We start from the raw sequence: 21,974 nt of genomic DNA, 5'->3' as shown, positions 1-21,974 counted from the left end.
AACTGAGAATGCGAGAGAAACAAGTCCCTCCGACACCTGACTGTAAAATGAGGTGAAGGGAGGACATCCCCTTTTTTTGCTCTTCTTTCTTTCTTTCTTTCTTTATTTGGTGTTTAACGTCGTTTTCAACCACGAAGGTTATATCGCGACGAGGGAAAGGGGGGAGATGGGATAGGGGAAAGGGGGGAGATGGGATAGAGCCACTTGTTAAGTGTTTCATGTTCACAAAAGCACTAATCAAAAAATTGCTCCAGGGGCTTGCAACGTAGTACAATATATGACCTTACTGGGAGAATGCAAGTTTCCAGTACAAAGGACTAAACATTTCTTACATACTGCTTGACTAAAATCTTTACAAACATTGACTATATTCTATACAAGAACCACTTAACAAGGGTTAAAGGAGAAACAGAATCCGTTAGTCGCCTCATACGACATGCGGTTTGCAGAGAAATAAGGATGTGAAAAAGAAGACTTTTGGTAAGTGAAATAAAGGTGATGGATCCAGTCAGGTAGAAATAAGACAAGAAAAGAATTGGAAAACTGCAGGGAATAGTAGGGAGAGTTTTCTTGGAAGGAAATATAGGTGAAAGGACTGGTAAGGCAGAAATAAGATTTTTGCTCTTCGTTCACCCTAGCAGGGCTGACTAAAAGAGTGGAGATGTCATCAGAGTCTTGATACACGCTAAGTGTGAAAGGTTCAGTGACTCCGGGAAAGAGCGCGAGGGCGCTCTGACGATCATCCCCGAAAAAGAGGCAAATTCCAAAAACTGACGTCCAAATCCTCTAAGTTCCTGCATTACCAGAAAGGTGTATGCGGAAGAGCAAAGACGCCAGCAAGTTCCGACCCAGCTTCAGAGAAGAGAACTTCTTATAACAAGAAGAAACCAAAACCGAAGCCTGTGTAGCCGAAGACAGCCAAGGCTGAGCGTGTTCCGGAACTGACCCGTGAATAACGAGTAGCAGAACCGGAACCCGTGGATACCACTTCAGGTAGGAGATTGACTAGCCAAAAACCTGCGAAAGGTGGTACCCACATTGAAGGTGACTATTGAACCGGAAGTAGGAAAAAACTCCTCCTTCGCGGAACGGAAGTCCGACATCGCTGAATGCAACCAAAGAGGAAGCCGATGTACCTCCATAAAATATCTGGAAGTAGCCTCCGTCGAGACCTCGATAGAAGCCAAGAGCTTCGACGGAAATCCAGAACATGTCTGATCATTGGCTAAAGACTGTATAACAGAATAGCCAACAGAACTGACACGGCCTAAGTCACAGTTGCCAGTGGAAAACTACTGAACGGGATGACCGGAAAACCGGAAACCCGTCCACCCGGAAACCGTCCTGTCTCAACCCCTCCCGTAAGAGGGTAAGAAAAAGAGGAGGTAAAATCCGAAGCCACCAGAACTGAATAGACAGTAGACGCAACACCCAACCAGTGAAGAGACTACTTGTCACGGCCGAGGCTGAAAGCCTGAATGCCCGTAGGCCAGCAGCTGTTCCTCACTCACTGACATCCCAAAAGGAAGTGTTAGTAAGAAGAACAATGTATCCGGACAAAGCCAGAAACGCAACAGACAAAACCGCACAATGCGGAAGCAAAGGTTGCGTGGACTGAGGCCGGAAGCCCGAACGCCCGTAGGCCAGACAACGGTCAACTCCAGGGAAGAACACACAGTGTAATTACAAAGGAGGACCGATGCTTCCGGTAAACCGGAAGCGCAGCGCCAGCGGCTACCGCCCTTGTACTGAAAACGCCGATGCCCGCAACGGGACAAAGGAGAGATCAAAACAGTGCCGCCGGCGCTGAAAGGGAAGTCGACCCAACACCAGTATGGTGAAAAGAAGACTGCCCTAACAGCCCATAGGGCGGATGCTGATCCTCGCTCACCGACATCCGTGAAGGCGTGTCTGTAAGAGGAAAAGCGAATCCGGACTGAGCTGGAAACACAACGGACGAAACCGCACCATGATGCGGAAACGAAGGTTGCGATGACTGGGGCCGGAAGCCCTGATGCCCGGAGGCCAGTCCACGGTCAACTCCAGCCACCACCTCTGAGTGTGAGTGAGGACCTTCGCTTCCGGGAAAACCCGGAAGCGCGACTTCCGAAGGAAACCGCCCTTGCTCAGAGTCGAATGCACACTCAATGTGTACTGGACGAAACTGAACAGGAAAAAGGGAGTGACCCTTGCCAAGTGAGCTCCATCCCAGCAGGGACCGTCCGGTGGCTTCACTAGAGCCGGTGGACAAGCTCGCATACCTTGTAAGCTTCCAGAGGAAGCAGAAGTAGCAGAAGTTCCGGCATCACCGGATGCCGTCGCAACCGGAAAGGAAACGGAAGCCAACGAGCGAGAAACGCTCACCGCCGGCGGATGTACAAGGCTTGTAGCAGGTGTAGCACGCTTCAATTCACGCGCACTAAATTGCGTATCTCTGGAACAAGAAAGCTCAACAGAGAAGTAACAAGAGACGCTTGCCCGTCTGACGAAACGGACGAGCAAGCAGACGCAAGTAGAAGAACGACCCCCGACAACGCATGTTCGTCAGGGGAAGAAAAGGTAACAGACATGATAGTGTTAATCTCTTTGTCCGAAAGGACCACTAACACGGGAGGTATAGGAACCGCAGAAGATGATTAAGGCTTAACTTTGCCCTTTAACGTCGCCCTTGCCCCGTTTACTACCGTTATCTGCCATGCCGGCCGAAAATACAAATGGCGGCCAACAACAACAACAACAAGTTACTGACGAAAATTCGCAAGTCCAAAAGGACGGAAAATTATCAATAACAAGCCAAATATTCTTACTAAAAGCAAGACAAAATGGAAAGAGCTCACCAACTACACAGTAGAAGACAAGCAGACGGGTAGGTGGTCGGTGGGAGTCAAAAAACTCCAACAAACCACACAGAGCCTTCAAAAGACGACCTCTCCTCAGAGTCTGAAAAAGTCGTATGAGGATTCCACGTGGTGTAGCAGTGGAAGTGACGTCACATACCCCGGTACGGGAGGTAACCCCCTGGGTATATGGTCATTACCATTGCTACGTTTACCTTTTTGTGGTTGGGTTGCTTCCCTTTAAAATTGTTTAAGACGGGTAGCCTTTTCAGACCTTAGCATTTCAGACTGCGTCAATGCTTTTATGTGATTCGGAGTAAGAATATGTAATTTAATTATAATTTAATACTAAATAAATATTTCATAAATAGCCTTTTGGTTCTCTGCTTCAGAGAACTCGGCACTATCACTTTAATGCATTAAAAAAATAATTAAAACTACATGATGTTTACAGACACAAAGAACAGCATCTCACGCTTTTTGGTGTGCATTTCTCTGACAGTAGTTTTTGCTGCATCAGCCCTGCTCAAACCATGACGCAGCAGCTGCAGAAGACACCGCTGTATACGCAGAATTTCTGGTACAAAGTGCAATGCACGCAAATGGTGGCTCTGAAAAAAGAAACAAATCGGGTTCAGTGCCTTTTTCTGATTTTTACTTTCTGCTGGCTTGAAGCCGCAGTCTTAGTTAATACATAAAATCAGCGTTTTTCTCTCATAGATAGTAGTTAAGATCAGTGTGCTTTTTTCCACTCATAACATGTGAAATCAATGGGCTTTTCCTTTGAAAAATGAAGTTGCTGCCGGTTCAACAACAACAACCCAACAACATTAAGTCTCTTCAAAGCCTTGTGGGGATTTATTTCTAAAGTATAGTCACAAAAAACATCTCTAAAACGCATCCTGCATCCTCCCATCGATTCAATTTTCTTGGAAAGAAGTCCCTCATGGCCAAGGGGCACTGGGCCATCAAAAAATCACCGCTGAGGTTCTGATTAATAATAATAATAATAATAAGCGTATTTATATGGCGCAAATCCTAGTATTAGAGCTCTAAGCGCCTTACAATCAATCTCTGATTGTGAAGTTATTGTTCTAATAGTACCTACAATGGATTTAATGCGTCTCGCAAGGAGAACTCTGTTTACCTCATCATGAAACATACTCAGCACAGGGAAGTCTGTGTTGTTCTGGTCATTCTGCACTTGCAGCTGGAACTGCCTGAAGAAGTGGTCCACTGTGATGTGAGTGCGATATTGCCAGGGTGCCGCCGTTTGCTGCAGTGACGCATCCTCTGTGTCTGCTTCAAAGTTCTGCTCTTGCTCAAACACTACATTCAGCAGCTGATTTTCTCCTGTATTTGCAAAGGATAAGAATCATGAGGGAAAAACACCACACACACACACACACACACACACACACACACACACACACACACACCTCGCATCTTTATGTTCCAGATCTGCTGGGAATCCAAATCGATGGTACTGTTTCCTTTCTTACTGACTCACATGAAGCATTTGTTAACTACACCAAACCATTATAAGCAGTTTGAAATTAAAATACATATCTGTCAAAAAGCTGATACATGTATCATTAAAGGATCATCTTAAAATCATTAAAAAAGAATTCAAACAAATGTATCATTACCTTGTCTTGTATCTGAAAGCAGCAGGTCATTCCCTTCGTCTATGATCCGGTCCATATGCTGAGGAGGAAAAACATCCCTTTGTTTTAACCAATTCTTGCAAGAAACTTTAACTTAGTGACTTGCTTTTAATAACCAATTGATTTAAAGTATGAAATCGTAAACTCATTGTAAAATACCAATATAGCTGAGTAAAGTAAGAGGTAGACTATCCTATGGGAACCGACAAAGGCACAGTTTATCCTTAAGGAACTTCATACCAGTCCAGTTTTAGAGATTCTTTATTTCATGTAATTCTTGTGGAATGTTGTCAGTTTTAAGAGCAGTAGGTATAGAGAAGAAGGGGCCAGTTAACCACATTTACAAACCTGCAGAACTGGTTGCACGTAGTTTTCTGTGAAGCTTTTTTCCCACTTCTCCCTTTCCTCCTTGGACTGCAGCAGTGGATGCCAGCAATGGACTGGACACATTGAAAACAAAGTCAAATGCCAACCTCGGACGATAACATTTTCATTCGGCAAATACACATCTTTCACAAGGCCGACTTTTCTCTCTGTGTCTTACACCAGCTAGCTATATGATCCTTCCTTATAAGGCTATTGGAGCGCTTCCAAAAAATGTTGGACACACAACCTCAACATCATTACTATTATTAAGATGTCTGTAAAAAGCGCTGTTGAATTTTTATTCTGTTCATGCATGTGTAATGTACCTTCACTTAAAAACAGATTTTGTGTTAAAAATCCAAAGACCACCTGCATACTTTTCTGCTTTTTGTGAGAAAACAAAACCTACATAACAGCAAACAGTAAAATAATAAACTTATGAAGAACTGAAGAGTAAAGTGTTTCACCTGTTGGTAGTTCTACCAGCTGGTGACAAAGGTGATGGAGCAGCAAGTAGACATCATCACAAGATCTGCCCAGTGCAGACTGCAACACCTGCAGGTCTTTGCGCAGGTGTCCCCACAAAAACACAATGACGTGCCCTCCCTCTATTGCTGGCCGCACCATTTGTGAAACTGCTCCTGCCTGTATACGTAGCACAAAAAACTTTCACTTGGTACAATGCTTCATGAAATAATGTCACCCTTTTCTTGCTTGTTATTAATGTAGACATGTATTATAATGATTTGGAGCTTGGGAAATAAAAGGTTCATATTTCCTCCAGAACATAACAAATTTGTTATTTCAATTTGCTGATGTGAAAAATTAATCTGTTTTAACACTAGAATGTTGCTGTTTTTATTCAATCTTTAGCTTTGTGAGACACCAGACTCGGAACACATTTGAATTGCTCTTATTTCTTACTAGCAGTTAAGCCCGGCTTCGCCCGGGAGTAAGCGGAGCCCTGTAGCAATTTAAGACGCTCGCTATCCCATTATCATTAGCTTTACCTCCTTTGTTTGGATACAAAAAAAGAGTTATCTCCCTTACCTTCTAGAAATTTCCGGAACTGTCCAGTTAATTTTTCTTTCTTCATTTCTTCCCCTCATAGGAGCAATAGCGAGTCTCTAATATCACTGGCATGATGTGCTTGCTACAGGTGAACAGTAGGCACTGAACTGGTCTTGCACCATATAGGCTGTATTCAATAAATGGGAGGTCCATAATCTGAGAAAGGAAACAATGAATCAAGAAACTAAAACCCAGGTGCACATCTGCGGCACCTAGGGAGTGTACGTGCACACTATCTTGTTCCTGCCTCTTGCCATCTCAGAGGTATGGCGACCACAGACAAAAAAGAGTTATCTCCCTTACCTTCTAGAAATTTCCGGAACTGTCCAGTTAACTTTTCATTCTTCATTTCTTCCCCTCATAGGAGCAACAGCGAGTCTCTAATATCACTGGCATGATGTGCTTGCTACAGGTGAACAGTAGGCACTGAACTGGTCTTGCACCATATAGGCTGTATTCAATAAATGGGAGGTCCATAATCTGAGAAAGGAAACAATGAATCAAGAAACTAAAACCCAGGTGCACATCTGCGGCACCTAGGGAGTGTACGTGCACACTATCTTGTTCCTGCCTCTTGCCATCTCAGAGGTATGGCGACCACAGACAAAAAAGAGTTATCTCCCTTACCTTCTAGAAATTTCCGGAACTGTCCAGTTAATTTTTCATTCTTCATTTCTTCCCCTCATAGGAGCAATAGCGAGTCTCTAATATCACTGGCATGATGTGCTTGCTACAGGTGAACAGTAGGCACTGAACTGGTCTTGCAACATATAGGCTGTATTCAATAAATGGGAGGTCCATAATCTGAGAAAGGAAACAATGAATCAAGAAACTAAAACCCAGGTGCACATCTGCGGCACCTAGGGAGTGTACGTGCACACTATCTTGTTCCTGCCTCTTGCCATCTCAGAGGTATGGCGAGCACAGACAAAAAAGAGTTATCTCCCTTACCTTCTAGAAATTTCCGGAACTGTCCAGTTAATTTTTCATTCTTCATTTCTTCCCCTCATAGGAGCAATAGCAAGTCTCTAATATCACTGGCATGATGTGCTTGCTACAGGTGAACAGTAGGCACTGAACTGGTCTTGCACCATATAGGCTGTATTCAATAAATGGGAGGTCCATAATATGAGAAAGGAAACAATGAATCAAGAAACTAAAACCCAGGTGCACATCTGCGGCACCTAGGGAGTGTACGTGCACACTATCTTGTTCCTGCCTCTTGCCATCTCAGAGGTATGGCGACCACAGACACACACACACACAGACACTCTCTTTTATTTATATGTATAGATAGATAGAAGATAAAAAGCTCTGTCATATGAACAAGGTCAAAACACCTTGGTAAATGTAATAAACAAACAAGCCCTAAAATTGAAAGGAAATATATCATTCGACAATTGTGGTGTTGCCAGTTAAATGGAAAATCAATTTCAAGAACATACAGTTTTGGAATAGGGTTAGAAAATCAACTTTTCCTTTCAAGTATCCTTGGAAAATGAAAGATACCTGTCCAGGCTGACTTGCAGAGATGTAGAGTGCAGCGTGAGTAAGGAAGCGCAGAACAGTGCATGCTGCGGCAGACATCCCTCTCTCTGGTACCGCCTCCCTGCTTCTGTGTGTCACTGCTCCCAGGGTGTGGCCTGGCTGGGTCGAGTCCCTCACTCTGAACACATGCACGTCCATTGTAGCAAAGGTTAGATTCCACATTGTACTCTAAGCATCTCTTGAACTTAACTACAGTTGACCCCCCCCCCCCCCCACCCCCCCCCCATCTCTCCTTTTCTTTCAGACCTAGAAAAACAGGAAAAACGCAGGTCTTATACCTAGAAAATAAGAAAAAAATGAGGTCTTACAAAGGAGGAAGTTTTGAAATGGTGGGTAATTTCCTGAGGTTATGAACAGGTAATTTTAAAAAAGTGAGGTCTCAAAAGGGATTAAGCCTTAAATCAGGGAATCTTAACAATGCAACTTTCTGAGCATATTCTGGGAAGATATAATTGACACTTGCTGCAACACTGATCTTGCACGTTGATTACAAAAAATTACAACATGTACACGAGTTAAGTAATTGAACAAAATCCTGACTCACAGTGCAATCTGGTTTCCTTCTGCAGCCTGATTGTAATCCTTGCCCCCAATGATAACGCCACACTCTGGACAGCGGCCCACGCCATTAGGATTCCCACACTGAGGAAGAAAAAAGTAGAGAATAAATCACCTGCTAATTACTCAACACCATGAAAGACATGTGCTACGGCAAATAGCTTCTGTTTCTGTTATGAATGGATTAATATATACCATGCATACCTTGAGTTTTAACACTTTCTACCCCACCTATGTTGACCAGGGTTTTTTTTTTAGCCGAGACGAGCTGTGCTGCAGCAGGTCACTCAGAATTGCAGTAACTGTGTATCAACACGCTGAAATGCGGGCGTTAGATTGACGTTACAGGAATCGACTGAAGCTAAAAGTCTGAGCGGATATATCCGTACCTGGTCAGATAGAGCCATATGAGTGGGTACGGATATATCCGTACCCGTGAGACAATGAGTTAAGCATGTGTGTATTCATACATGCATCCCATCATGCAAGGTGAATGTATGTACGTGTGTCAAAAATCTCTGCATCTGGAACACTGCACTGTCTTCTTCAAGGCATCAACAGAAAACTACTCTTGAAGAGCAGCCAAGAATTGATACATAACAAAATCACATGCTGTGCTTGTTTTGTCCCTCTAAAAAAAAAAGGCTGTCTGACCAGCTATGCAAGATACATACCAGGCAAAACACTGTTAATTTCTCAAACTCACTACTTTTCAAATTAGTAAATTGCTGTTCCACTTACATTTCCAATCGCATATCTGTGTCCTCTGGGGCATTCTGAAAGTAAAGAAACAGATCAGCATTTGCCGAAATTGAAACTACATGTACCTGCACAGGGCCGGACCAAATGAGTTGTAACGGGGGGGGTTCCTCCTTTTTCTGGGGGGGAAATCAGCGAAGTGGCGAAGCCACAAGCGCGCGCCTGCAAAGCAGGCGCGCGAACTAGGGGGGTCCGGGGGCATGCTCCCCCGGAAAATTTTTGAAAAACGGTTAAAATCTGTGCAATCTGGTGCATTCTGGGCCTTGTTTTGAGGGTTAAGAGCAGCATTGTGTGTGTGTGTGTGGGGGGGGGGGGGGGTTACCTTTTTCTCATCGGATTTCACATTGAATAAAATTTGTTAGAAACACACACAAAATTTATTTTTAAATTTTTTTTTTTTTAAAACCACTCAAAGCAAGGTACATGCTTTTTCCAGGGGTGGGGTTCCGGAACCCCTGGAACCCCCCCCTGGGTCCGGCCCTGCCTGCATAAAATAATACGATAACTCTAGCAATTATCTTTAATTTTAATCACACACAAAGTAACACTGTAAGAACAAAGCTTCTGAAAAGCATGCAAACACTCAATCGTCTGACGTTCTGCCCAAGCCTGTAGCTAAACATGAAACACACTCACACACAAAACCTAACACATTTTTTTTACTGTCTGTTGTTGTTTTGAAAGCCTAACACAACCTTCTCACACATTGCGCAACACATAATATTCCAGTCGGATTTCAGGAACCCCAACATTTACGATATTGTGGAAGTCCACTGTGGATGTAAATCTATAAACTAAACAAAGTTAAAATTGGAGAAAACAACGTCTTCCAAGACATGTCTCACTACAGTGGATCTCAAAACTTCAATGTATTATTTCCATGCAATCTGTCTCCCATGGCCACACAGGAAGGCAAGACCCAAACTCACGCCAGAGTTTTGGAGTTTCATTGCGAGCATTATAGTCGTCCATAGTCTTGGAATGGTCAATGCCCAGCGCTCTGATAATCTGATCCACATCATCTTGAGGCATTGTTGGTAGGTATGACATCTGTTGGTGCAAAAGAAGAAAACAAAATAATCAAAACTGGTCATAAATATGCTATCAAATTAACTATTGATGCACAAATTTAAACAAAAATAACACTATTGTTTGGTGGTTATATTTGCCTGAATATGAAAAGACGAAGAATGACAGAAATCTATCACACTTTCTTTCTTTAAATGCTCTTAGTAATAAAAGCATGAGAGATATGTATGTACATGTACCACACTTCTGGAGCTTGACACAGAGTCAAACTCACAACTGACACCTAAGCAGTCAAATTCAAAATCGTTCCTTCATTTTCCCAAAGCATCAGTACACAAAACGTTATTGTTCTCTCCGACATGGAAGCTGGGAGATATGATTGCTATTCCGACTTTGTCGGGTGACAGCAAGCTAGAGTTTTCTTCCACACTCGATAACTCCAACTGACAGCATAGTCATCAAAATCAACGCATTGATTGTTGAAGAAAACTTTGTAACAAGAAAAAGTTGGAATAGCAGGTAATAAACGCTGCTGTCCTCTCTTGTTAAGCAGCGAAGCTACTCATTCTAAATGGCGGGGTAAAAACGGTTATGCAAGTAAAATTCCACTCGTGCAAAAACACGAGTGTACATGGGAGTTTCAGCCCACGAACGCAGAAGAAGAAGAAGATGTGCATGCAGCATTTTTAGGCTTCAACAACATATTATTGTTCAGATTCAGTTTTAGATGAGATTTGCCACCACTTTTGATACAGCTTTTTAAAAAAATGCTAACAGTTTGCAATGACATTTTTTCACATATACAACTTGTGTATGAAATGCAGAACAAACCCTCATGTCTTCTGGCCGTTGAATAAGAGCAAGAAGTGGGGCCAGAAGATCGTACTGCTGCTGCTGAGTACGCAGCGCCAACCAGAAGTGAGTGAGGAGGCACATCATGCTCTGCTGAGCCAAGCTTTGATCTCCACTGACACACAGTGCTGACTGGGCGACTCCCAGAGTGTTGTTCACAATACGTCCTGCAAAACCCTGGAGAAAGAAATGTCAAAAAAATTAGGATGCATAACATTTTGAACAATGTACATCACAGAAAATGTCTTCAAACAATTTGCCAATGGAACAGCAGTCACGTCTGTCATCATTATTTAATTTCTTAAAACAACATTAGAAATTAAAACACATAAAATACAAAAATGAAAAACAGCATGTGCATCACTGCATTTGAAATACATGCAAGTGCCATTCTAAATTAAATCAGTGTGATCAGACAAGCTGCAAATTGAAATAATGACCAGGACAAAATATCATGCAGCACGGACTGTTTTGCATACCTCATCCACAAAGACTCTGCTTGCTTGTATAAATGACTGTGCCCAGTCTCTGGCACCAGGCTGAAATGACAGAAGTCGAAGCCGTGAGCATGTGTCAATATTATCACACACACATGCACATACATGTTAACATTACTTTCCTGCTCTCTTTCTTTCTCTGGGTCATATCATATGGGTCTGACCAATATGCATTAATCAAATCAAATCAAATCAAACAGGGTGGACAATTGATTTTGTTCCTCCAAGTTCCCTCCCTTTGGAGTTCTAAGCTTGCTCTCTCTTTCTCTTTCTCTCTCACACCCTAATCGCCTTTGAATTGCTTTTGCACCTATATTAGGGGTTATCTACACAAGTAGACATATTTGCGTATTTGATAGTTTGCTTAAAACATGAATGTGTCATATTCCAAAATTTTAGTAATAAATTTTAATTTAATTAATATACTTACCCAACTCACATATAGCAATTAACTCTAGTTCAGTGCTGGTAACGCTGTACGCGTCCCCTTGGTAACAAGGGAGACCACTCTAAACAAGAGAGTGACCATTCCCATAAGGCCAGACCAACTATCGGTCCAACTTCCGTATGCGTGCGCATACGCCGCCATTTGTATCATTCCCAACGAAGCCCAACTCACTCCTTTTTTTAGTCCCAAATACCACCACAGCGGGGAGGCGGGAGGGATTAAACGATGTGAGTTGGGTAAGTATATTAATTAAATTAAAAATTATTACTAAAATTTTGGATTAAATTACATAACTTTACCCAACTCACATATAGCAGATTGCTACTATAGGTGGAGGGTAGATACCCAAAATAATGAAAATAGGACTTGTCCTGCGGCTACCATAGCCGGTAGCGCGGGGACTGCAGTCCTGTCCCAAGACGTCTCTGAGGAAGAAGTTAATAAAAACCTCCTCAGACCGCCAGTAAGCTGACTCCAGTACTTCAGCCAAAACGGCCCGACCAGAGGACTGTCAAAGAGGAGGCCCATGCCCTTGCCTCATACATTCTAGCTACAGTAAGAGGCAAAAACTGCCCTAACATCTCCAGACTGTGTTTGTCACCAGGTAAACACCTGTCTGATCACCATGGAGACTCACTTGGTTAAAGTTACTTTTGCAATATCCTTACACCTTGCTGTGTTAAGTGATATCATAAAAGCTTCTGACTTTCTGACCAATTGTCAAGTCCGTGAAAGGTACCTTCTGAGCGTCCTCACGGGACAAAAAAAACATATCAAGCTCTCCAGGAGCAAGTGTCCAGTGTGGAAGTCCATCTAGCTAAGGTTGACTTCAAAAGTCATACCTCTACCAGAGTAGATGGACCTTCTTCCCTTTTAATTCAGTGTTTAACGTCGTTTTCAACCCTTCTAGGCTAAATCGCGACGGAGATGAAAGCTAAGGACAAGATCCCTTTGATTCAAAGATCTAACAAGATCCATGCGAGTCAGAAAAATCTTCGAACCTCGCAATGTTTAATTGACTAAACATGACTCTAAAAGGAGCCAAACTATTGCTTCATGGATTGAATTTGCAATTCGAAGCTGGTTTCCCCATTTTCCGCTTAATTGCCAGAAAATTTGAAAGAAACCAAAAAGTCATAGATCAGTCTTTCTTCAAACAGCTGTCTATATTCAAAATGGCCAGAAAGAACGCTTACTCCCACTCCTACTAGAGTAAACATGGCCGTTTTCCGTGTTGAACAGCCAGGCTAGCCTTGAAAAGGGTTAAAGCAACCCAGCACCAAGCCGTATCAATATGACAGAAATCACGTAAAGTCTTAAAAATAAGACATGGAAGAGAAAACGGAAAACCAGAATAGGTGGATCGCCACCTGCATTAAACGAGGAGAAGAGGAGTTCTTTCCGTAAGAAAAATGCCCTTTGTACCAAGCCAGTCTACGTGACAAGTGAACAAAGACACTAAACCCCTATTAGGACTCTGAACAAAATCCAGAGTTGAGGCGGAAGCCCCTGAGTATCTCAACGATACCCTTACAGTAGACACCCGTGTGATTCGAATGTGAGAAAGCAAAAATGCTTTCTTGCCAGCCTTAAGAGGTCTGGAAACCAAGATTGCAAAGACCCTTACTGTGCGACCAACAGGCCGCAAAAACGATCTATGAAAGAGACCCTGTGAAAACGAATGAGGGTATGGAGTCAAAAGCTAAAGTCGATAACAGCAAGCCTGAAGCTTTTCCGTTTGAAGGCAGAGCAAAAGAGTCAATCAGAATGACCAGAAGTGGATTCAACTTGAATTCCTGACAAAAGGAACCAGCTCGACCCCCAGCGAAGTTGTCTGCTTGAAACAGCACAAGTTCCAGCCCTTTGATCGATTGCTTAACGCCCAGCTAACCACAACGGGTCATAACAAAGCTGAGCTGCCCTAGGCATTAAATGTAAACCAGTCCTGCACTTCCGGTTACCACCTGAAGCAAAGGACTTCTATAAAGGGCCACTTGCCCAGTCTCCTCAAAGAGATCAAAACCGGCCAAAGAAAAGTTTGATTTAGAAAATAAATCAGAATCCTGAAGCTCTGATACCAATAAACAAAATACCTACTTCCGATCTATTTTGAGAATCAAAATGTGGAAGTTAACGACCAAACAATCTATGTAAAAGACCCAAAAAAGGGAGGAACCAGTGTCTCTCTCCAAAAAGAGAGAGACCTGATCCCCCCCAGCCGTTGCGGTAAACACAGAGGCAAAAAGTGATGCCGAGCACTAACTTCCAGTTGACATAGCTGCCATGAGTGAAAGAGACAGCGTGCTTTTGTGTGCTTTCATGTGCATAAAACACAGAGCCTTGCCGTGAAAGCGAGAGTATGGAGACAAAAGCTAAAGCCGAGAACAACAAGCCTGAAGAATTTCTTATAAAAACAAGAAAAAACCAGGGCCTGCCATACGCTTTCCCTTTTGCCATGAGCTTCTTTTAGTAAGAGCTAAACCCGCATGCATAGAAGCGGCTCGAAAAGAGAGAGATTAAAGTCTCACCAAAAGAACAATACTTTTAGGAAGAGACCTACCCTCAGGCAAAACAGCAAAGCTACATCCTTTGTATCTGCATCCTGTCTGAACACAAAGAACTCCGGTTAGAACGTAACCGCCCAAGGGAGAGCACAAAAGCAAGACTTGTTCAAAGGCGACAACCATAAAGAAAAGAGGCCGCAAACTGCCAGAGCCAGGAGATCCTTGTTCTTACAAACAGTTTCTAAAGTTCCAAATAAATCAGAAAGATCTCACCCCAACAGCATAGATACAGGTGTAAAGCTTAGGCGGCAACCAAGGGGCGAATCCTAAGTCCAAAGACCCAGGAGAAAAGCTGACAACAGCAGGAGCGTACGTGAATGCGACCAGTCCCTTGGACGCTGAGTTGTAGAATGATACAAATGGCGGCGTATGCGCGCGCATACGGAAGTCGGACCGGTAGTTGGTCTGGCTTTATGGGATTGGTCACTTTCTTTTTTAAGAGGGTCCTCCCTTGTTCCCAAGGGGACGCGTACAGCGTTACCAGCACTGAACTAGAGTTAATTGCTATATGTGAGTTGGGTTAAGTTATGTAATTTAATCAAACCATTAAGTCAAATTGGTATGCCTTGTTAAGCTCTAGAAATTATTCTGTGGTTTATTTTGAATAAAAGATATACCGGAGTTTGCTCAGGAGAGTGGACGCTAGCCATCAAGACCTCTCGACAGAGAGCCAGCAGGACCAGATACTCTTTCCTCACATTACTGCAGTCAATCTCCTGAAAAAGGAATGTCATTTATATCAATAATAATTACAATAATCTCATGAAAAAGGTATGCCATCTGCAGTCTAAGTACATGATGACTAAATTGAGATAAAAATAACCTTTCTTGTTTTTATGGAGTATTAAAATGAAGAGATGCATATTCATTGTTGACAAGCAGTGGATGGGCTGGCATCCTATCAAATCACAAACTGTACCTCGGATACAATAAGCCACTGACAGTGTGAGGGCTCATTTAGCATGACAGCATGCTTCTGGATATATATATAGCGGTAGAATGTATTAAAAGCTTCTACATTTACAGAACAAATGCCATCCTACTTTCTCAATGGACATCGTAACCAAACCACTGAAAAAAGGGAAAGACAAAAACCCAGTTGCCTTTCATCAGTCTTCTTTACAGTCAGGTCTCCATCTCTATCAAGCAAAAACAAAAGAAAAGGACAATGCACTCACATCAAGATGTATCTGCAGACGTCCTTGTTGACTCTTCATCTCCTGCATGACCTCAGTACGCAGCGAGCAGTATGCAGGCCCACAAACCAGGTACCTGTCAGCCACTCCCTCAACCTTTAAAAAAAAAGTACTTTTTTCATGCATTAACCTCTTCAGTCTTTACTTGGAATGTAAGCAGTCTATCTCTTTCAGATTCCTTTTGTATTGGCAGAAAGAAAAAAATTTCAACAAGAAAGAAGACAAGAAAGTTTACCAAGGAAAGACTTAAAACTACATGTCTGTAGTATACATGTTTGTTTGTTTGTTTGTTTGCTTAACGCCCAGCCGACCACGAAGGGCCATATCAGGGCGGTGCTGCTTTGACATATAACGTGCGCCACACACAAGACAGAAGTCGCAGCACAGGCTTCATGTCTCACCCAGTCACATTATTCTGACACCGGACCAAGCAGTCCTAGCACTAACCCCATAATGCCAGACGCCAGGCGGAGCAGCCACTAGATTGCCAATTTTAAAGTCTTAGGTATGACCCGGCCGGGGTTCGAACCCACAACCTCCCGATCACGGGGCGGACGCCTTACCACTAGGCCAACCGTGCCGGTTAGTATACATGTACAAAGAGAGCGAAAAACAGGGAGAAAAAACACACATCACTATTGCTTCATTCAGAGTGCCTGACCTGTTGCACATCTTCCAGTTTGATCCAGTCCAGGCATTTCTGTGTCTGTGCTCGCTGAAGGAGTGTGGTATATGAAGCCATGCCATGGTCTCGGCACAGCTGTTTCACCAGGAAGTACCTAACGCATGTCAAAAACAGTCTTTACTAATGTCACAGCAAAAAAAAGTCTTGCAGAAAACAAATGAAGCCGAGATTTCTTTACCATACTTTTGGGGACTATAAAGCGCAACTTTTTCCTGAACTTTGACCCGTATGGACTGGTAGCGCCTTGTGTACGACTTAAGAAAAGTACACATGTACCCACATCGCTATTCAAAGAAACATAACACTGCCTCTGTCGTGATATGCTTGTTTCCGCAATGATGACCTTGGCAATATTTCCTTGGACATAATAATAATAATAATAAATGAGCATTTATATAGCGCAACATCATAACTTTACAATTATGCTCTTTGCGTTTGACACATTTAAAATTAAAACACAGTTATACAAGCATTTACATCTACATTCACAGTTAACAACGCTTAATTAAAAGCATACACCATCAAACATACTTTACAAAAAATTCTTCAAAGGCATCTAGTCTCATTTCTCTTTCTCTCTCTCTCTCAAAGGGTACGGACGTGCCCTGCGAGAGCTGCGGATTTCGATGGAATTTACCTAGTTTAACTGTGCTTCAAGTTCCAAAAATTGCTGTGCAAGGATATAACAGTGCATATGTTCTTCATATGAAAGATATACTTGTGAATTCATTTTTCTTCGAAGATACAAACGTATTTCTTTGTTCCTTTTGTGTGAGTACTCGCGCCATGGACAACACATGTCATTAATCACTGGCTGGCACTGTTATCTTGTAGCTGTAGACTGGGAGTGCCAGAGATAGGAATGTTCCTGCAGTCCTGTGGACAGTCACAACTGAATTTGCACTGGTTGAAATCTCACTGTTGCTTGTGAATCTTCTACCAAGTGAGTTTGCTATGTGCAGTTAGGTGAATCAACGAACTTTTATTATGTATGGTTTACAAGTGCAAAGACTATGAATGAGAAAAATGTTGTGACTTTTTGTGCATTTGCTTTGTTTGGAATTGTGTTCTCTTCAGCTGTTTGGAGTGTACACCGCGCGTCAGTGATGTGATGTGACGTTAATGCCTCAACGCCTATCACGCCGCGAGGCGAGGCTCACCCCGCAGTAATCTCTTCAAGTGTCTCCATCAAAAACTACTGCTAATCATGTTCTATATGTAGATTATGTCAAAGGGGTTTTATCAGTGCATGAGTATGTGCAATTATGTCAGTTATTACTCGCTCACAACTGAGCAAGTCTCTTGAAAAAATCGAACACAAGAAAGACCCCAATGAAAAAACTTTCAAGTGTGAGAAACAATTCATGCCGGTATGGAGAGCTGTTCTGAGGTACCGGTATATGATCGACTTGCCATCACACGGGTACTCCTCCAGCTGGGTCGATTATTCCCGTACAGTCGATGGCAAGCTTCAGCAACTTGCCTGTGAATACGATGACACGGCCATAGTCATTGGAAAACTGCCACCAGCTCTTATCCAGACGTCTATACGTCTGCACTTTTCATGTGAAAAACTTATTGTCATACATTTTTATCCAACCACTTGCACATTCCTGGTGCAGGGAAGGCAATGCCGTGACTGGGTGGAGGATGACTTCAGGCGCTTGCAGGGTGTTGTCCATACACTCCTGGAGTTTTCTGATGCAATCGACGAGAACAGCTCGGTATACAAAGGTGCCAACCTGATGCTACCCACGTCTGAAGTCAGCGAAGGTACAGACTGTACTCACAGTAGTGACGTCATGGCTGCTGCCGCCGAGAAGACACCTGGTGCAATTAGTACCGCTACCACCGTTGCAGACAGAGCCGAAGACGAGACACCTAGTGCTGCTAGTACAGATACAACTTTCGCCGACAGCGTCGACGACGAGACTCTTGGTGCAGCCAGTACCGATGAAGTCCGCAACACTGATGACAGCCAGGCTATCACTATTGCTGTCGAAGATAATGTTTCGTCAGCAACTAGTGCGGACAGTACTGTCACTAACACCACTGACAACGACGCCACTGTTGCTGCCGCCGCTGCTGACACTGGTGACACCCCAACCAGCGGTAACATCTGTACAGCTGATGGTTCAGACAGTGTCGACATAACTGACAGTAGTAGTTGTTGTGAAAGTGACCTGGTGACCAAACTCATGTTGGAAATGAGAGACATGAGAGTTCAGCTGGACAGAACGATCCTAGCCAACGAACAGCATCGTGACAGAGAGGTGGCGGAGCTGAGGGAGGCAGTAGAGCAGCTCAATAGAGAACGCGACGCTATGAAAAAACGATGCCAAGCCTTAGAAAACAAAGTCAGGGAACTACAAAAGGTTGAGAAAGAGCAACACAAATCCTCCTCCTCTCAGCAAACGTCCCCTCCAGATTCTCGCCCTTCCCTGTCCGGTGTTCAAGCCATTGCCATCACCACAAACAAGGGGCGATATGCGCCCTCCCTTTCTGACGACGAGGACTCGACCACGCCCCCTCCTAAAAACGGTCAGTCTGCTAACCGTGAGCCCTGCCGTGACCAGTTCCCGGTCGCTCTTAACGCCACTGATCGCTCCCCTACACTCCGTATCCCCCCCACCTGCACACACTTCCTGCTCGGGGACTCAAACCTGGGAAACATTGCCAAAAAGCGTCTGGACAGGTCGGGTGCTACAGAGATCAGGACTCTACGAGGCACCACGACCCAACGCCTGACAACAATTGTCACTGACAGCGGCACTCACCCTTCAGTGAAGAAAGTTGTGTTAAACGTCGGGACAAATGACTGTAGGGGAGACTTAGATAGCTTTGTGCAGAGTTTTGCTAATCTGCTATCAGCAGTCAAAAAGCACTTCCCTTCATCCTGTGTCTATGTCGCAGCCATACCCCCACAACGACAGAACAAAATGACACGGAAAATAAAGGACTTTAACAGCAGACTGAAGGCTCTGTGCAACACTGAACAAGTGACCTTCCTGTCTCTTCAGTTGATCTGGAAGGTTGACGAAAACGGATGCCTCGACAGCCAGATCCTTGCAGACAGTGTGCATTACTCACCCAAAGGACTGTCACTGTTCTTGCGCGAAGTGAAGTCTGCATTGTGGGAGCGTCAGCAGAACCCCGTGGCATCATATGCTGCTGCTGTGAAAGGACAACGCATGTCCAGTCCTCAAACTTCGCCACACGACATTGGTGAGACATCACAGTCCACTCAGCAGCCATTATCACCAAGGTCGCAACACCCACCAATGTCACAGCAGCCTCCACAGGACGCCGTGACGCTGCATAGCCCTCAACAGCAGTACGAAACGGTGCAGCCCTGCCATCGCCCCCAGCACCAGTGTGTACCGGACCAGCACGGCCATCGCCCCCAGCACCAGTATGTACCCGAGCAGCCCAGCCATCGACCCCAGCACCACTACGTAACGGAGCAGCCCAGCCAACCGCCCAGGTCAACTGAGGCCACAGCGCTGGCACCAGGTGGTACCCAGCCGCCACACCATAGGTGGTTTCACCCCTTCCCAGTTCTTGACCCCAGTGGGTATTTTCACGCGCCGCCTGGCCCCCACAGCCACTTCCACCAATCCCATTATCCCCCTCATCTGCTACACCCGTCTATGTACAGTGCCTTCAGCCCCTTTGTGCAACAGGCGCCACCCCCATTCTACAGTCAGTGGCCAATGCCGCAGGCAACAATGTAGCTACAGTGACCCATCTTCACACGCTAGTGTAAAATAGCGCGTGTCACACCTTAACATAATTATAACCACGTTATGTCCCATAAACTCTAGTTCTGGAGACAGAAAAAAATAAGTTAGCATTGTGCTTGTCACCTTGTATAACTGTTACTGTGCTTTGTGCGTGTGTGTGTGTGTGTGTGTGTGTGTGTGTGTGTGTGTGTGGGTGTGTGTGTGTGTTTGTGTGTGTGTGTGCGTGTGTGTGTGTGTGTGTGTGTGTGTGTGTGTGTGTGTGAAAGACATCTCATTTTCATATGATTACACATTATGCACTACTTTCACTGATTCCCCCAATTTAATTTCTGTTTGTTCCTGTTCGTATCGCCGTGTTGTGCTATACAGACTGTGTGGCTCGGAAAGTCACAGTGTAGTGTTCTTGTGGTTTTCACTCTTTTGTTATAAGAAAAAGTGGCTGTATTCAGCCGTATCAGAACCGTACAAACAAAAGTTCCATTGTTACTGAGCGGACAGTCGATATCTACATGTTACTGCTCTTGCCACATTGAAATGTGACAGTGGTGCTGTGTTGACTCGGATCCTCACTAACATTCGGAGAACACTTGTCTAAGTTTCATGTGGAAATCTGCGAGGGCGTGATTGAAGACTATATTCCCTCCAGCGTGTGTGAGTGGTAACTGCCACGTAATCCGTGTAATCTGCCCGCTTCGCCTGGACGGTGTTGTGTTTGTGTCAGGCTCACTGAGCTCGTTGGTTTGAAGTCGAGTGTCAGCGCAGAGGTGCGTGACGCTATTGTGAAACTTTACCATAAACTTATTGTGTTGCAAGACTGCCGGCATAAATTTGTTGTTTGTGTTTATAGTTTGAACTGACTGTCGTTTTGCTTTTTTCGTGACAGTTGTTGTTTTGCTTTTCTTGTAACATTTATTGTGTGTGTTAGTTATCATTGTGTGTGTTTACTCCTTGTTTTATTATGCTCAGTGTTGGTCATTTAAATGTGTATCACCTCTATAATAAGGTTCATGATGTATGTGCCTTCCTTGAAAAAGCGTCTCCGAATTATCATTTATTTGGTATTACTGAATCAAGATTAGATTCCAGGGTTTCCGATAATGATATCGCGATTGTTGATTATTGTGTTGAAAGGCGAGACCCAGAAATCCAAGGGCAGACCGGAATCGCGGTATATATTCATGACTCAATTAAACACATTACGCGTAGACGCATAGACCTGGAACCCAGCGCAGTAGAATGCATTTGGTTAGAACTCAAACCCAGTAAATCAATGGCCCCTCAATTCGTGTGTTTTCTTTATAGAAATCCTGCGGCAAATTTTGAGTGGTATGATCATTTTGTACAAATGTTAGACAATGTTTATAATAAGAGCAAACACAATGCTGACGTTATGCTACTTGGCGATTTTAACATAGACATGTTAAAGTCCCATCCCAGCTGGGAATCAACTACTCAGTTATTTGGGCTTAAACAGCTTGTAAAGTCACCCACAAGGGTAACTTCAACGACATCTACATTGCTCGATCATATTTATACGAATAATCCGGACACAGTCTTGGGTGCCTGTGTATCCGACCTTAGTGTAAGTGATCATAGTCCTGTAAGCTGTTCCAAATTGATGAAAATACCCAAGGCAGAATCAAAAGGTCACACATATATTTCATACAGGTCTTTTAAACATTTTAATCAAGGTCTCTTCTTTAATGATTTGAATTGTACACCTTTTGCTTCTGTGCTTAATTATACCGATCCTAACGAGGCACTTGAAGCCTGGTATTCCCTCTTTATCGATGTGGTAAATCGACATGCACCTGTGAGGCGGAAACGAGTAAGACATCCTAAACTTCCTCCCTGGTTAACCATTGATATCATCGAAGCAATGGCGTATCGCGACCAGTTAAAGACAAACAAATTATTTGAAGATTATAAAAAAGCGCGTAACAGAGTAAAGAATCTTGTGAGAAACGCGAAGCGATCATATTTTGATAAACTTGTGGGTAACAACAAAGATGTTTCACAAGTCTGGCGCGCCCTGAACACGTTTTTAAAAGGCAACTCCTCAAAAAATAGTAGTATTCCTCAGAATATAAAGGCCAACGACTTTAACGATTATTTTTTGTCCGTTGCTGAATCACTGGTAGATTCTCACTCAAA

The 21,974-nt window shown here is 43.7% G+C and overlaps 1 protein-coding gene across 2 annotated transcripts in view; it reads right to left on the bottom strand.

The window, feature by feature from the left end:
* Window positions 1-21,974, bottom strand: part of LOC138968960 (E3 ubiquitin-protein ligase rnf213-alpha-like) — a 123,569-nt gene that overhangs the window by 26,238 nt on the left and 75,357 nt on the right. For both annotated transcript variants that reach the window (XM_070341641.1, XM_070341642.1), the window contains exons 60-73: window positions 16,054-16,171; window positions 15,375-15,488; window positions 14,814-14,912; window positions 11,167-11,226; window positions 10,667-10,864; window positions 9,736-9,856; window positions 8,789-8,823; window positions 8,034-8,131; window positions 7,451-7,607; window positions 5,338-5,515; window positions 4,853-4,944; window positions 4,487-4,544; window positions 3,985-4,190; window positions 3,313-3,448 (exon numbers count right to left, since the gene is read on the bottom strand). In XM_070341641.1, coding sequence (XP_070197742.1) covers window positions 3,313-3,448; window positions 3,985-4,190; window positions 4,487-4,544; window positions 4,853-4,944; window positions 5,338-5,515; window positions 7,451-7,607; window positions 8,034-8,131; window positions 8,789-8,823; window positions 9,736-9,856; window positions 10,667-10,864; window positions 11,167-11,226; window positions 14,814-14,912; window positions 15,375-15,488; window positions 16,054-16,171 — 1,670 coding nt within the window. The remainder of the gene's footprint in view (window positions 1-3,312; window positions 3,449-3,984; window positions 4,191-4,486; window positions 4,545-4,852; window positions 4,945-5,337; window positions 5,516-7,450; window positions 7,608-8,033; window positions 8,132-8,788; window positions 8,824-9,735; window positions 9,857-10,666; window positions 10,865-11,166; window positions 11,227-14,813; window positions 14,913-15,374; window positions 15,489-16,053; window positions 16,172-21,974) is intronic.

This window comes from Littorina saxatilis, linkage group LG6 (genome assembly GCF_037325665.1).
Source record: "Littorina saxatilis isolate snail1 linkage group LG6, US_GU_Lsax_2.0, whole genome shotgun sequence".
NCBI lineage: Eukaryota > Metazoa > Mollusca > Gastropoda > Littorinimorpha > Littorinidae > Littorina > Littorina saxatilis.
This window is presented reverse-complemented; position numbering and strand designations above follow the sequence as displayed.